The sequence below is a fragment of the Rhinolophus sinicus genome, chromosome 14, assembly GCF_057876585.1.
Source record: "Rhinolophus sinicus isolate RSI-liver-muscle chromosome 14, RSI-T2T, whole genome shotgun sequence".
Classification (NCBI taxonomy): domain Eukaryota; kingdom Metazoa; phylum Chordata; class Mammalia; order Chiroptera; family Rhinolophidae; genus Rhinolophus; species Rhinolophus sinicus.
Window position 1 is genome coordinate 95,245,956 of NC_142514.1, and position 13,218 is coordinate 95,259,173.

General features: G+C 36.0%; 2 protein-coding genes across 5 annotated transcripts in view; both read left to right on the forward strand.

The window, feature by feature from the left end:
• Positions 1-13,218, forward strand: part of EXOC2 (exocyst complex component 2) — a 247,335-nt gene that overhangs the window by 31,024 nt on the left and 203,093 nt on the right. The gene's annotated exons all lie outside the window — the stretch shown is intronic.
• HUS1B (HUS1 checkpoint clamp component B) lies at positions 3,241-3,630 on the forward strand. Its single transcript, XM_088789836.1, has one exon. It carries the CDS (start codon positions 3,241-3,243, stop codon positions 3,628-3,630), a length of 390 nt encoding a protein of 129 aa, XP_088645962.1.

Here is a 13,218-nt window from a genome sequence, read left to right on the forward strand (position 1 = left end):
TGTGTAGCAGTGCATGGAACAGACAAATACTCCTTTTCTCTTGGAGCTTACATTCTAATTCTAGTTAGTGGAAACAGACAAATAAGTACTGTTTCCCCAAAAAGAAGGCCTAGCTGGACAATCAGCTCTAATACATCTTTTGGAGCAAAAATTAATGTAAGACCTGGTATTATATTATATTATACTATATTATACCATATTCTATGATATTATACTATATACCCAGTCTTATGTTACATTATATTACATAAGATCCGTTCTTATGGTAAATTAAGGCCGGGTCTTATATTAATTTTTGCTCCAAAAGACGCATTAGAGCTGATTGTCTGGCTAGGTCTTATTTTCGAGGAAACACGGTATAAGTGTAGTATGTTGCGGGGGGGGGGGGGATGATAATTCCCATCAAAATTCTGGTAGAATTAATTTTAGAACCTGGCAAAATATTTTAAAGTTCATCTGTACCAGCTGTACTAAGAGAACTTGTAAAAGACTGATTGTCCTATAGATATTTAATTATAACATGGAAATGAAATCATTATGTTATAGGTGCAGTATAGATTAGTGGGACAAAATGTAGATGGTACAGAAACAGACTCAAAATGAGACTTATTTGTCAGTGATAAAAGTAGCATTTTAGATCAGTAGAGAAATTAGTGGATTGATCGGTGAAATTGTATTGTGGTCAAATAGCTATTCAGTATTCCAAAATAAATTACACATGAGTTAATTAAGTAGGCAATATAAATAGTATTAAAGCACCAGAAACATGATTTTGAAAGCAGGACTCTAGAAGTAGAAAATAAAAGTCAATACTTTTGATCTTAGAAGACTTATAATTTCCTAAGGGCAAAGAGAACCATAAACAATGTGAAGAGAAAAGTGATAAACTGTGAAAGATATCAACAGTATATATAACGGATAGAGCGTTGATGTTCTTAAGGGAGATCTTAAAATCAAGAAAAAAAAACCTTATAAAAATGTGCAAAGGTAGTAGTGAAAGTGGAATTCACACACAGTGCAGGTTGAAACCACTTATTTTATTATGCTTATCAGGTTGCTTTACAGATTAAACAGATTGCTAACAGCGTTGTTGCTGGTGAGACCATGTGTTGATAAAACTTTTCTGCATGGTGGTTTGGTAATGCATGTTACAATCTTAAATGTACATCCTTTGACCAGCAATTCCTCTTTGAATGTAAAGCAAGGAAATAACTGGGTAAATGTGCAAAAATGTTTTGTAGAAAAATGTTCGTTGTCATGTTCATAACAGCAAAAATATTGTAAACCACTTAAGTGTCACCACTGATTATACATCCATGCAATGGGATAATAAGAAGCTTGAAAGTGATGTGGATTTGTATTTACCAACATGGAAAGATGTCCATCATAAAGTTTACGAGGTCTGACCATTAAGTTTGCAAACTCATCCTAGAAAAAGTGCCACATATCTCATTGCTGAATATCACTATGGTCACCTTTGAAGTACTCCCCTTGGGAAGCTATGCACTGATGCCAGCGCCTAGTCCACCCTTCAATGCAATTTTGGAACTCTTTTTCTGGAATGGCCATCAGCACTGTTGTCATATAATGCTTGATGTCCTGATGTCACCAAAATGTCTTTCTTTCAATATTTCCTTTATCTTTGGGTAAAGAAAGAAGTCATTGGGGGCCAGATCAGGTGAGTAGGAAGGATGTTCCAATACAATTATTTGTTTACTGGCTAAAAACTCCCTCACAGACAGTGCCGTGTGAGCTAGTGCATTGTCATGATGCAAGAGCCATGAATTGTTGGAGAAAAGTTTAGGTTGTTTTCATTTAACTTTTAACTTTTTCACGCAACCTTTTCAGCACTTCCAAATAGTAAACTTGGTTAACTGTTTGTCCAGTTTGGTACAAATTCATAATGAATACTCCTTCTGATATCAATAAAGGTTAGCAACATTATTTTGACTCTTGATTTGGATTGATGGAAATTTTTTGGTCGTAGAGAATTGGCTGACTTCCATTGTGCACTTTGATGGTTTGTTTCAGGGTCGTATTGGTACACCCATGTTTCATCACCAGTGATAACATGGCCCAAAACATCATCTTGCGTCTCCAAAAGGTCTTGGCAAACTTCGATCCTTTGCTTTTGTTCATCGGTGAGCTCTTTCTGGACCATTTTTGCATACAACTTTCTCATGCCAAGATTTTCAGTTAAGATTTTCCTAACTTGTTTCTCAATCGATGTTTATTTGGTCTGCTGTGCTTCTCACAGTCAGCTGACGATTTTGACGTAGAATTTGATGAATGTTTGCAATATTTTCATCAGTTCTGTTCGTTACTGGCTTCCCTGACCTCTCTTCATCAGTGACGCATTCTCTCCCCTCAGAAAAATGTTTAATCCATTTGTACACTGTCGTTTTCTTCATGGCATTACCCCATAAATGAGACTTACATGTCCCTGATTTCACTTCTACCCTTGCCAGGTTTAACAAGAGATTTAACATTTGTTCGTTTCTCTAATTCAAGCTCAGACATTCTTGTGGCGGCACACAAAAACAAGCAGCAATAATAATGAACGTCATTTCAGCAAGACACCGCCGCACCGACACGAACACAGCTGTGAGACACTGATGGACCAAGGTTATGAAACCTTACCAAGCTGTTTGTACAGTGCTGCCAGTGTAAGCACACGGTGGCAAGTTCATGAACATCATGGTCATACCTCATATGTATAAAAATCCATTGGGAAAATGTATGCCTAGCATGCTGCAATTTTATAAAACACGTGTAACTGTGTCTACATATGTGTTCTGATTGATGACGACTGTATTAGTTATATACCAACAGGGTGAAAAGTGGTTGTCAGAGTGATGATTTTATTTTTGTTCATGCAGTTTAGAATATTTAGTCGTTTCTGTGGTGAAATGCATTTCCTTTCTATAATCAGAGTGGGAACAGTAAACTCACTTTAAGGGATGGAGGGAAGTTGAGGATGAGAATGGAGGCTGCATTTATTTTAGGGGTCCCAGGTCTGCAATCCCCTGTCGCCCTTGTCAGTGGGTCTGCACGGCCTGCAGGGCCTGCAGAACCCGAGTGCTCCCTGTGTGGCTGGGTGTTGAGTGGCATTGTCTTGGGACCAGAAGTACCCGTGGCTAATGGGGACCCTTTCTGACTTCCGTCTTATGCCATCATTTAGTTTTATGCCAAGACCACCAGCAAGGACTTCATAGAGCTTTTGTCCACATCTGTGACACCATGTCAATACTTTGCGTGTGCCGGGACCAGATGTGCTCTCGGACTACTGACCCCAGGATCATCCGCGAGGCCAGGGTGTGGTGCGGAGTGCCGCAGGAGGACTTCTTCTACTGGCTTTTCATGGAAAGTGTTTCAGAAGACTACGGCGACGAGATTTATCTGGATCTGGCATCTGAGTGCTTGTTCAGAGTAGGGACAAGCACAGGTGACAGTGCTTCTGTCTGTAAGCTCCAGCTGATCAATAAGCATTGTCCCTGCCTCATGGTGGCCGTGGAGCTGCTGCTACCCACAGGTGGGACTCGTGTGGAGGGTGCTTCCCTGAGGGTCTGGGAAGACTTCCCAGAGCCTAGTGTCAAGCCTGTGATGTTAGTGTTTATCTGCCAGCTCTGAAGACTCTGAGGAGCCTTGGAAAGACTGGCAGACATGGGCCATCACGTGCTGGTTGAAGCAAATCTAAATGGCAAAATGAACTTGAGTCTGGAAACTGAAGCAATTCTGGAAGTCCTCTTTCATGAGTGTCTTTACTTCATCTTCCATCATGACAATGCTCCATGTCACACATTGCCTTTGGTATATGGCAATTTCTGTAAAATAATAACATTACGATGTGTCCTCATTCACCGTCTTCACTGGATCTGGCACCGCACGACTTCTGGCTCTTCCCCAAAGTCAAAATGATTCAGGACATCTAGGCAGCCACAACAGCGCAACTAAAGACACTCAGGAAAGAGGACTTCCAGAACTGCTTCAGAAAGTGATAAGAACGATGGGATAATTGTTCGAAGTGAGGGGGAGTATTTTGAGGGGGATTAGTAACAACAATGTGTGTTTTACTGTAAATTTTTAAAAATTTAAACATTTACCATATTTTTTGATCACATCTCATATTAGTGTATATTCATGGTTTTAGATTTATCTATAAAGTTTGAATTGGTTATTTATTAGGTTCACTAATAATTATCTTATTCATACAAGAATTAAAGGAAATAGTCAAGTTTATGTGGAACAAGATGTTTCTTATGTGTAACTTTTATGTAAACCAAGTTTCTGTTTTCCCCTCGTAGTATTCTGTTATTCCATTTAGAAAATAATTCTTAATGCTTTATTATTTTGAGAAGAGGAAGGAGGGATTTTAAGGGGCTTGTACAGTGATGGAGTGGAGAGGTTCACATTAAATTTCCATTTTTTATGGTTTATGCAGTAAGACAAGCCATTAACCTTGCAATTTATATTTTTGCACTAAATTAATTCCCATGACTATATTTCCGTCAGTAATGAGTAACTTCCTACTAGATTTGGTGATTAATTACTTAAGTTTGTTATTATTGTTGTTATTATTATATATTTGCTAATTTTTTAATTCCATTCATGGTGTTGCAGAAAGGGTACAGAAACATGAGACCTGGGCAAGTCATTTGAACTTACGGGTAGTTAAGATCACTGTCAGTTTGAGTAGATTCTGATTCAATACTCTGAGGGTTATAATATAGGAAGATTAAAGAGTTGTTTTCAATAGTATTTCAAAAGTACCTTTGTCGCGTCCAGCATGACAAGGGTTGTGGGAAGTGAGGAGGAGGGCGGCACAAGGTTAAGAAAGTCAGTAGACAAGAATAGAGTGCAAGCAGGGCCTAGGGACTGTAGCCTCAAGGACAGAGCCTTGAATTGGGCCAATGCATGGCTTTTGTTAGTTAGGTGTGGAAGTAAAAGAAGTAAAGCTTGTCAATCTCAAGATGTGTGAATCCCATACATTACAATGGGAAGCTGATTCAAGCCAATCACCCTTGCCTGCAGGCAGCTGAACCATAAGTGCCAGGATAAGTACTTCCCCATGGGACAAAACCTTTATACATATGAATAGATGGAGAGCACATCATTGAGTCACTTCCTCTGCAGGTTGTAGGAAGGAATGCAGCCACAGAGGCAGAGGCTCTCCTTAGCCCGGGGAAGGTGGGGGGCTGTGCCCACCTCTATCTACCTAGTGAGTTCCCCATATGGTCCCCACATGGCTGTGTCTGGCTTGGGTTGCCCTCCTCCCCACGGGGAGTCCTTGACCAGCCATCCTCTGGGGCCAAACAGGGAGACATGAGGTGTAAGCACAAAGGTGAAGCAAAGTCCCTGAAAGGATCCGTCTCACAGACTCTCCTTTCTTAGGGGCAGGTACGAGGATACAGACAGTAGGCTATTGCGGGGTAACATATCTTAAAATAATACATATCGACTTCAGAGTTATAGTTTAAGCTTTGTGAAACTGTTACTTTCTAACTTCTGAGTTATACAAAATTGCTTGCTTGATGAATATTTACAAAGCTATTTTTAACGTTTTTAAAAATCCTCTGCCCTCCTCAGGATTTTTGTAGACTAAATGCCAGATGAAAATGCAAAACAAATGCTTTAACACAGTGGGAAAATTATATGATCTGCAGATTTTTTTTTTCCTGTGCCATTATACAGAAATGACGTCATGCTTGTTTCTAGTATTTCTTCAGAAGTTTCTTTGGTTTCTTAATTAAATGAGAATTTTTCAAGCTATAGTAAAAGTCTGTCCTTTTACCTGTTTCATTCTCTCTCCTGTCTTTCGCTCAGCATCAGTCAGTGCCCCCCCCATATCTCCCTCTCTCTCTGTCTCCTTTTCCCTCTGTCCAGGGAAATGAAAACAAACAAACAAACAAAAAAACCTATGGTTTGTTTTAAAATAAATAATTGCATTTTAATTTATGGTGAATTATTATAATGGCTTACTTTAAATAATGCATTAACAAAAAGACTAGAGTTTTACAGTGTAACTTGAAAATGAGAGGAATAATGTATTCCTCTACTTAACCTTCAGAGATATGTTATTAAAGAAAAATAAATAGGCCATCTAAAACTTTAACATCTAAATATGAGGTCTTAAAAATTCATATTCTTCTAGTGATTTAGTAAAAAATGTTTTTTTAATAAATGCCAAAATTTTAAAATGAATAATAACAGGCTCTTGTAGTTTAGTTCCTAGTGAAAAGCTAGGGTGTGCCAGGCTATACAGTCTTAACGTTAGTAATCGGAAAGCTTGGTCCTGTAAGGAAGACTCTCATAGAAGCAAGAATTAAAAGGGCCCTTAAAAATGATCTCATCCAGCAACCTTATGCATAGATGAGAACACAGTTTCAGAGGGCCTGAAAGTAGCTAAGGGTTTTTAACTGTTAATACCAGAACCTAGTTTAGAACCCAGGTCTCCAAACTATTCATAGACGTTAAGTATTTGAGCTTCTTCTGTCAAGGCTTAATTCATAGGCTTACAGCTTGGATGTACTTTTGCTTTATTAAAATAAATTAGGATTACCATGTGAATCTGCTACTTATCTAAAAAGATAAAATGAAAAAAAGTTCAAAACCTTTTTGAAGGGCGTTGCATATTGTGAAGATACCCTTTGTTCTTGCAGGTAGGAAGGAATTTATTTGTCATGAAATAGTAATTCTGTGGAAAACCAAGACCTCGTATTGAAGAAAAATCAGGACATCAAGTTCAGCTTCTTTTATTTCTTTCTTTTAGAGCAGTGCTACTGAGAAGCAGGAAAACACGTATGCCTTTATGTTTCACTATATCTACAGAAAATAAATCGTTGATGAACTGTATTAAAGGTGCTTCCTTATATCTGTAAATGTGTGTTTCAGTGTAGTTCTTATTGTTCCACTAAATATCATTTGCTCAAATGTAAAAAAAATTGCTCATAAGCATATGTTTACTCTTAAATATATGAATCATTCAGTGAATAAGCATATCCATACCATACCAATGTCAAAAGAAATCAGACAAATGTCTGTTGGCTGTTTAATTCCTATAAGGGCCCTCCTAGTTCTGTTTATCTCTGTTCAGGTCCAGCTGGTTGAAAAATGCCTGGTAAATTAACATGAGTCTGGAGACACATCAGTGTTAGGATTCCTTTTTTAGCAAGCCTATAACCCTATTTGGTAATTGACAGGATCTAAATGTGAAGTGTGGTTCTTAGGCTAAGAGCCAGTGTGTCATAATTTGAAGCTCATCTACATATACCCGTGTTTATATGTGAAATTCCCAGTAGGTACTCCAGTACTGTCAGCCTTTATTATTTGCCCATTTATATCATTTAATCCTTTGTTTATTTTTAGTGTACTTGTGCAAGGATAATAAAAGTGGCTTATTCTGTTTCTGTACTAATTTTCCTTTCCTGAGTAATTATAGCTACTTTATTTACCTCTTGTCTTTCATTTTGCTTGCAAAAGATGAAATTAGCTTGTGGTATGCACTTTTAGGGTCGTTTATTCACTTTAATCCTTAACCTCTTATTATTTTAAATGACTGTGTGATGTAAAGACTATATTGTTTTCATTAAATGAGGTTATGGCAGGCAAAGTCAGACTTTTGTTAACCTTTGTTTAGTGTATTTACGTAAGAAAGACCTCATGACAAATTTTCAGAGACATTTGGAAAATCTTTGTGAGGAAAATCTTAATGACAACTATAGATGAGGCTTTTCTTTAACAATATCCTTGTTAGTCTGGCATGGGTTGTGAAACTGAGAATGTTCAGAAACTAAATCCCGTTTTCTTAAGGCTTAGACTCTTTCCTGAGAGTGACAAGAAATTATTTCCTTTATTTGTGATTTTATGTTTATAGTAAACATAAGAGCATTGTCTGTAATGCAGGATGTTTCTCACTGGAGATGGGTTGAAAAGACTTATCTCTTTCCATAAGTCATTCCACAAGTCATTACTGAGCGTCTGTGTGGCGGGCACTGTTGTTTGTGTCGTAGGCATTGCAGTTTAAAAAGCAGATATTCTTATATTTCTAATTTAGTGGTTTAATGCTCTTCTTGAGATAATGGTTTGTCCACGTTTGGGGTATGCAGGTGATGCTTCATGGTAAGGAAACGCCATTTAATTTTTGCATCTGAATTAATATAATGAACTGGAGGTTTTAGCTGCTTCTGATTAGTGTGTCTAGAAAAGAGCTGTTCTCTTTAATCCTAAATAAAAAAATACATCATATTTTTTGATTCATGACTATTTACAGTGGTCTAGAAATTACTTTGTTTTATTTGGATAAACTTTGAAGGTAACACGGTTAAGATTATAATTCTCAGTAAATGCCGTCAAAATGGAGTTGGAATATTGGGAGTAATTGGAAATGCTCCGTCCTAGTTTTTTTCTGGAAACAAAGATTGTCTAATATTTCTGCTTAAAAATTTGGTTCTTTATAAAGTGAACTAGACCAGATTTGAAAGTAATCAGTTGAAGCCACATACTTATCTATTTTCTAGTCAAATACTGTAGGCAGGGATTAATAGTGTCAAGTTAATTAAACTTCCCTCAGTGGTCTGACTTTCCATGCCAACTGAATGAAGTAATTTCCTTTGTCAAGAATTGGTTTGTAGACATTAATCAATGAGGGAGGTTAATTATCCATTCTTTCCTTAATATTTGTTTCCCCTGCAGTGTTACGGTATCTTTGGGGATACCATAAGTTCTGTGGGAACTTTGTGTTGAAATATGTCTTTTCTCTCATGAAAATTTTTGTTAATCTGTGTTACCTTACTAAATTTCAGGTTTATCAATTTATAATAGTTTTCAAGCACATTTTCAAAACAAGCTTCCCAAACTCTTGTCTGTGTTTAGAAACACGTTTAAAGAGATGACAATAGTATGTCCCATTAAAAGAATACTTATTTCTGAAACTTTGTAGTTTGATGTATATTTAATTATTAAATTACTTAGTGTGGCTGTTAATATCAGTTTATTCATTGCTTATTTGTACATTTTGCTAATGTTAAGTATGAAAATAAATATCTTTGACTTTAACTAACAGTGGGTCTTATACGTTGATTAACAGGACAATGTTAATTCGATGTAGTTTTGCTGTACTTTAAAATATAACAAGCATTATTTTTGATAATTTTTTAATTTTGATATAACCTCAAATTTACAGAAAACTTTCAAGAACAATAAAAATAACTCACTCCTGTAAACCTTTAAAAACAACAACAAAAGAACCTTCTTTTATCAGACTCACCAATTGTTTACTTTTTGTCCCATTTGTCTATCTGAATATATTTGTTTGAACCGTTTAAAAACATAATCCTTTTGCTCCTAAATACTTCAGTATGTATTTATTAACAGCTAGGACATTATTTTATATTACCATAGTACAGTTACCAAAGTCAGGAAATTTAACATTAATACCAATTTTTACAGTTATGTACTTTATAGAAAAAAATTGTTTTTTGTTCTAAAATTAATCCAGGATCACAGTTACATTTAGTTGTAATGTCTCTTTAGTGTCCTTTAATATAGAACAGCTCTTCAGCCCTTATTTGTTTTTCTTGACCTTGACATTTTCAAATAGTGCAGGCCAGTTATTTTGTAGAATGTCTATCAATTTAGGTTTGTCTGATAATTCTTTTGTTTAGATTTGAGTTAGGCATTTTTGGCAGGAATGTCACAGAAGTGGTGTTAGATCCTTTGCAATGTATCATATCAAGAAGGACATGATATCTGTTTCAACATTGGTGATTCTTGATTTCTAATTTCTTCATCTTCCTTATTAGTTAACATTCTATAATAAGGGAGAGCTTTCTCCTCTTCCTAATATATTTGTTATTAGGATGGAGTTGCATGTTTTCTTTTATAAATTGTAATCCATTGGTATCATTGATTTTTTTTTTTTTTTTATGCTCAGATTGCCTCAGATTTGGGAAATGAGAGCCCCTTCAGTGTGGCTCCCTTTTGACATGTCCCCATCATTCTTTGAGTACTTCCTTACTGACATGATACAATGTTTTGGGCTTATGCTGTACTCTCCCTGCCTCAACTGTGAAATCAGCCTTTCTCCAAGGACCCTGGCTCCTTTTACTGGATAATGATATTTAGAAGTTAGGTATATGCTCATTGCTATTCTTGTGTCTTGTGTTATTGCCTGTAGTCTCTCTCAGGGTACAGAACCAGCTCTCTCTACCTCCCCGCCCCCCAAAAAAATATGCATCTATCTGCCTATCTATGTATCTATCAATCATATATCTATTAAAAATGATGAGTTCATACATCTTCTTTTGTTAAAAGTCTCTTCTTTTGGGCTGGCCCGGTGGCTCAGGCGGTTAGAGCTCCATGCTCCTAACTCCAAGGCTGCCGGTTCGATTCCCACATGGGCCAGTGGGCTCTCAACCACAAGGTTGCCAGTTCAATTCCTCGACTCCCGCAACGGATGGTGGGCAGTGCCCCCTGCAACTAAAAGTGAACACGGTACCTTGAACTGAGCTGCTGCTGAGCTCCCAGATGGCTCAGTTGATTGGAGCGCATCCTCTCAACTACAAGGTTGCTGGTTCGACTCCCACAAGGGATGGTGGGCTGTGCCCCCTGCAACTAGCAACGGCAACTGGACCTCTTCTTTTGCTCATTAAAAAAAAATGGGTAGCCTGTCTTATTAACTTGAAAGAGTTCTTTATATATTACTTATATAATGTCCTTCTCTGATGTATCCATTGAGAATATAGTAGTACCTTTGTTTTCGAATGTCTCTGTTGATGAACATTTCTTTTATGAATGCTGTAAACCTGGAAGTAAATGCTTCGGTTTTCAAACACACTTCGGAAATCGAACATGTCATGCGGCTTCCGCTGAGTGCAAGATCCTGAGGCCTAGCTGTCGGCTGTTTTCGAACATTTCAGGGCTTGAATAGTCTTCCGGAACGGATTGTGTTTGAAAACCGAGGTACCACTGAATTTTCTGCCAGTCTATGGTTGCCTGTTTATTATTTTTTTTGATGAGAAAGTTTTAATTCTTATTAACTCTATCAGAGTTTTCAATGTATGGTTATTGTTTTTCATGTTGGAAAAAAACAACTTTAGCTATATCCAGGTAGTGGAAATATTCTCTTATTTTATCTTTGTAGTTTATAATTTTAGTTTTTATATTTAGGCCTATGATCTATCTTAAATTAATTTTTGTAGGTGGTGTGAAGTTGCAATTCGGGTTCTTTTCTCCCCCGATGTGGAGACCCAGTTGTTTCAACACCATTTGATGAAATTATTATTTTTCCCCTTGAATTGCTGTGTTGCCTTTGTCAGAAATCAACCGGTTTTACAAGTGTTCCGAACTGTATTCTGTTCCACTGATCATTCGGTTATGCTTATGCCAACAACTTACTGTTTTGGTTACTGTAGATATTTTATGATGTCTTATAGTTTTTTCCCCATCTAAAATTGTTTTGGAGATTCTAGGTTCTTGAATATCTATAGGAATTTTAGAATCAGCTTGCGAATTTCTCTGCATAAGCTTGCATGAATTTATACATCAGTTTGGGGAGAATTGATATTTTAGTAACATTGAGTCTTCTGATCCATAGACATGGTATAGATCTCCACTTATTTAGATCTTTTTTTTTTCCTCTGCAATATTTTGAGGTTCTCAGTGTAGAAATCTTATATATTTTTATTAAATGTATTTTGGCTTTATAATGATATTATCAGACAGAATTTAAAAGCATGCTTTCTAATTATTTCATACTAGAATATAAAAATCACTAATTTTTGTATATTGTCTATGACTACTTGCTACATTCATTAGTCTATTAATTGCTTAGCACATTCCCTACGATTTTCTATATAAATGGTCTTGTCATTTGCAAATAGAAAATGTTTGTTTCTTCCTTTGTGATCTTTATGCCATTTATTTTTTTAGCCTTATCTTATTGCACTGGCTAGAACCGTTAGAACAGTGTTAAATAGACACGATGAAAGAGACATCCTTGCTTTATTACTGGTCTTAGGGGGAAAGCTTCGTGTATTTCACCATTAAGTATGATGTTCGGTGTGTGCCCCTCCCCCCCAGTTGTTCTTTATTGATCGAGGAGATCCCACCTATTCCTAGTTTGTAGAGAGTTTTAAATTATGAGTAGGTGTTGGATTTTTTTCAAAGACTTTTGCATCTATTTAGTTGAACACAGTTTTTCTTTTTACTTTTAATGCGATTTACAGTGATTGGGTTTTGAAGTTAGTTTTCATGGCTGGGATTAAACCCCATTTGGTCATGATGTAGTCCCTCTGCTTCCCTTTTCTGAAATAATTCATGTAGGCTTGGTGTTATTTCTTTCTTAAATGTTTGCTAGATTTCATTGGTAAAACCATCTAGGTCTGAAGTTTTCTTTGTGGGAAAGGTTTTTAATGATGAGTTCGATTTATTTAATAAATATGAAGATTTGAGATTTTTTATTTATCTTGTGTTAGTTTGGTAACTTGTCTTGAAGGAAATTTTCTATTTCATCTAAGTTATCAAATTCATTGGCATAAAGTTGTTTATAATAGTCTTTTTTTACTTTTTAAAAAATGTCTTTAGTATCTATAGTTATTCCCTCTTTCATTCCTGAAATTGGTAATTTGTGTGTGTTGTGTTTTTTTTTAAAGAGAATTTTATTATGATTTATTGATTTTTATTAATTTTTAAAGAAATACTTTTGGCTTTACAATTTTTTCTCTATTATTTTTACTTTCTGTTTTCTTGATTTCTACTCCAATATTTTCCTCATTCTGCTTTCTTGTTCCTCCCACCGCCCCTTTATTTTGGGTTGAATTAGCTCTTCTTTTTCTAGTTTCTTAAGGTAGAAACATAGATTCTTAATTGTAAATCTTTCTCTTAATATAAAGTTTTAAAGCACCCTGCTTTGGCTACCTCTCACAAATTTTGATTATACTTCCATTATCATTCAGTCAAAAATAATTCTTTTTTTCCCCTCTTGATTTTTTTTTTTTTTTTTTTTTTTTTGACTGTTGGGTTATTTAGAAGTGTGTTGTTTAACTTCCAAATACTTGGATACTTTTCTTGATATTGTACTGCTGTTGCTTTCTAATTTAATTCCTTTGTAGTCTTTGGCGTTTCAGTCTTTGGAATTCATTGTGACTTTTTTTTTTAGCCCAGCATGTAGACTCTTCTGGTAGACATTCTGTAGACACTTGAAAAGGAGTTTTGTAAATG

Excerpts from the sequence above, each read along its gene's own strand:
- HUS1B (XM_088789836.1), top strand. The coding sequence starts at position 3,241 with ATGTCAATACTTTGCGTGTGCCGGGACCAGATGTGCTCTCGGACTACT.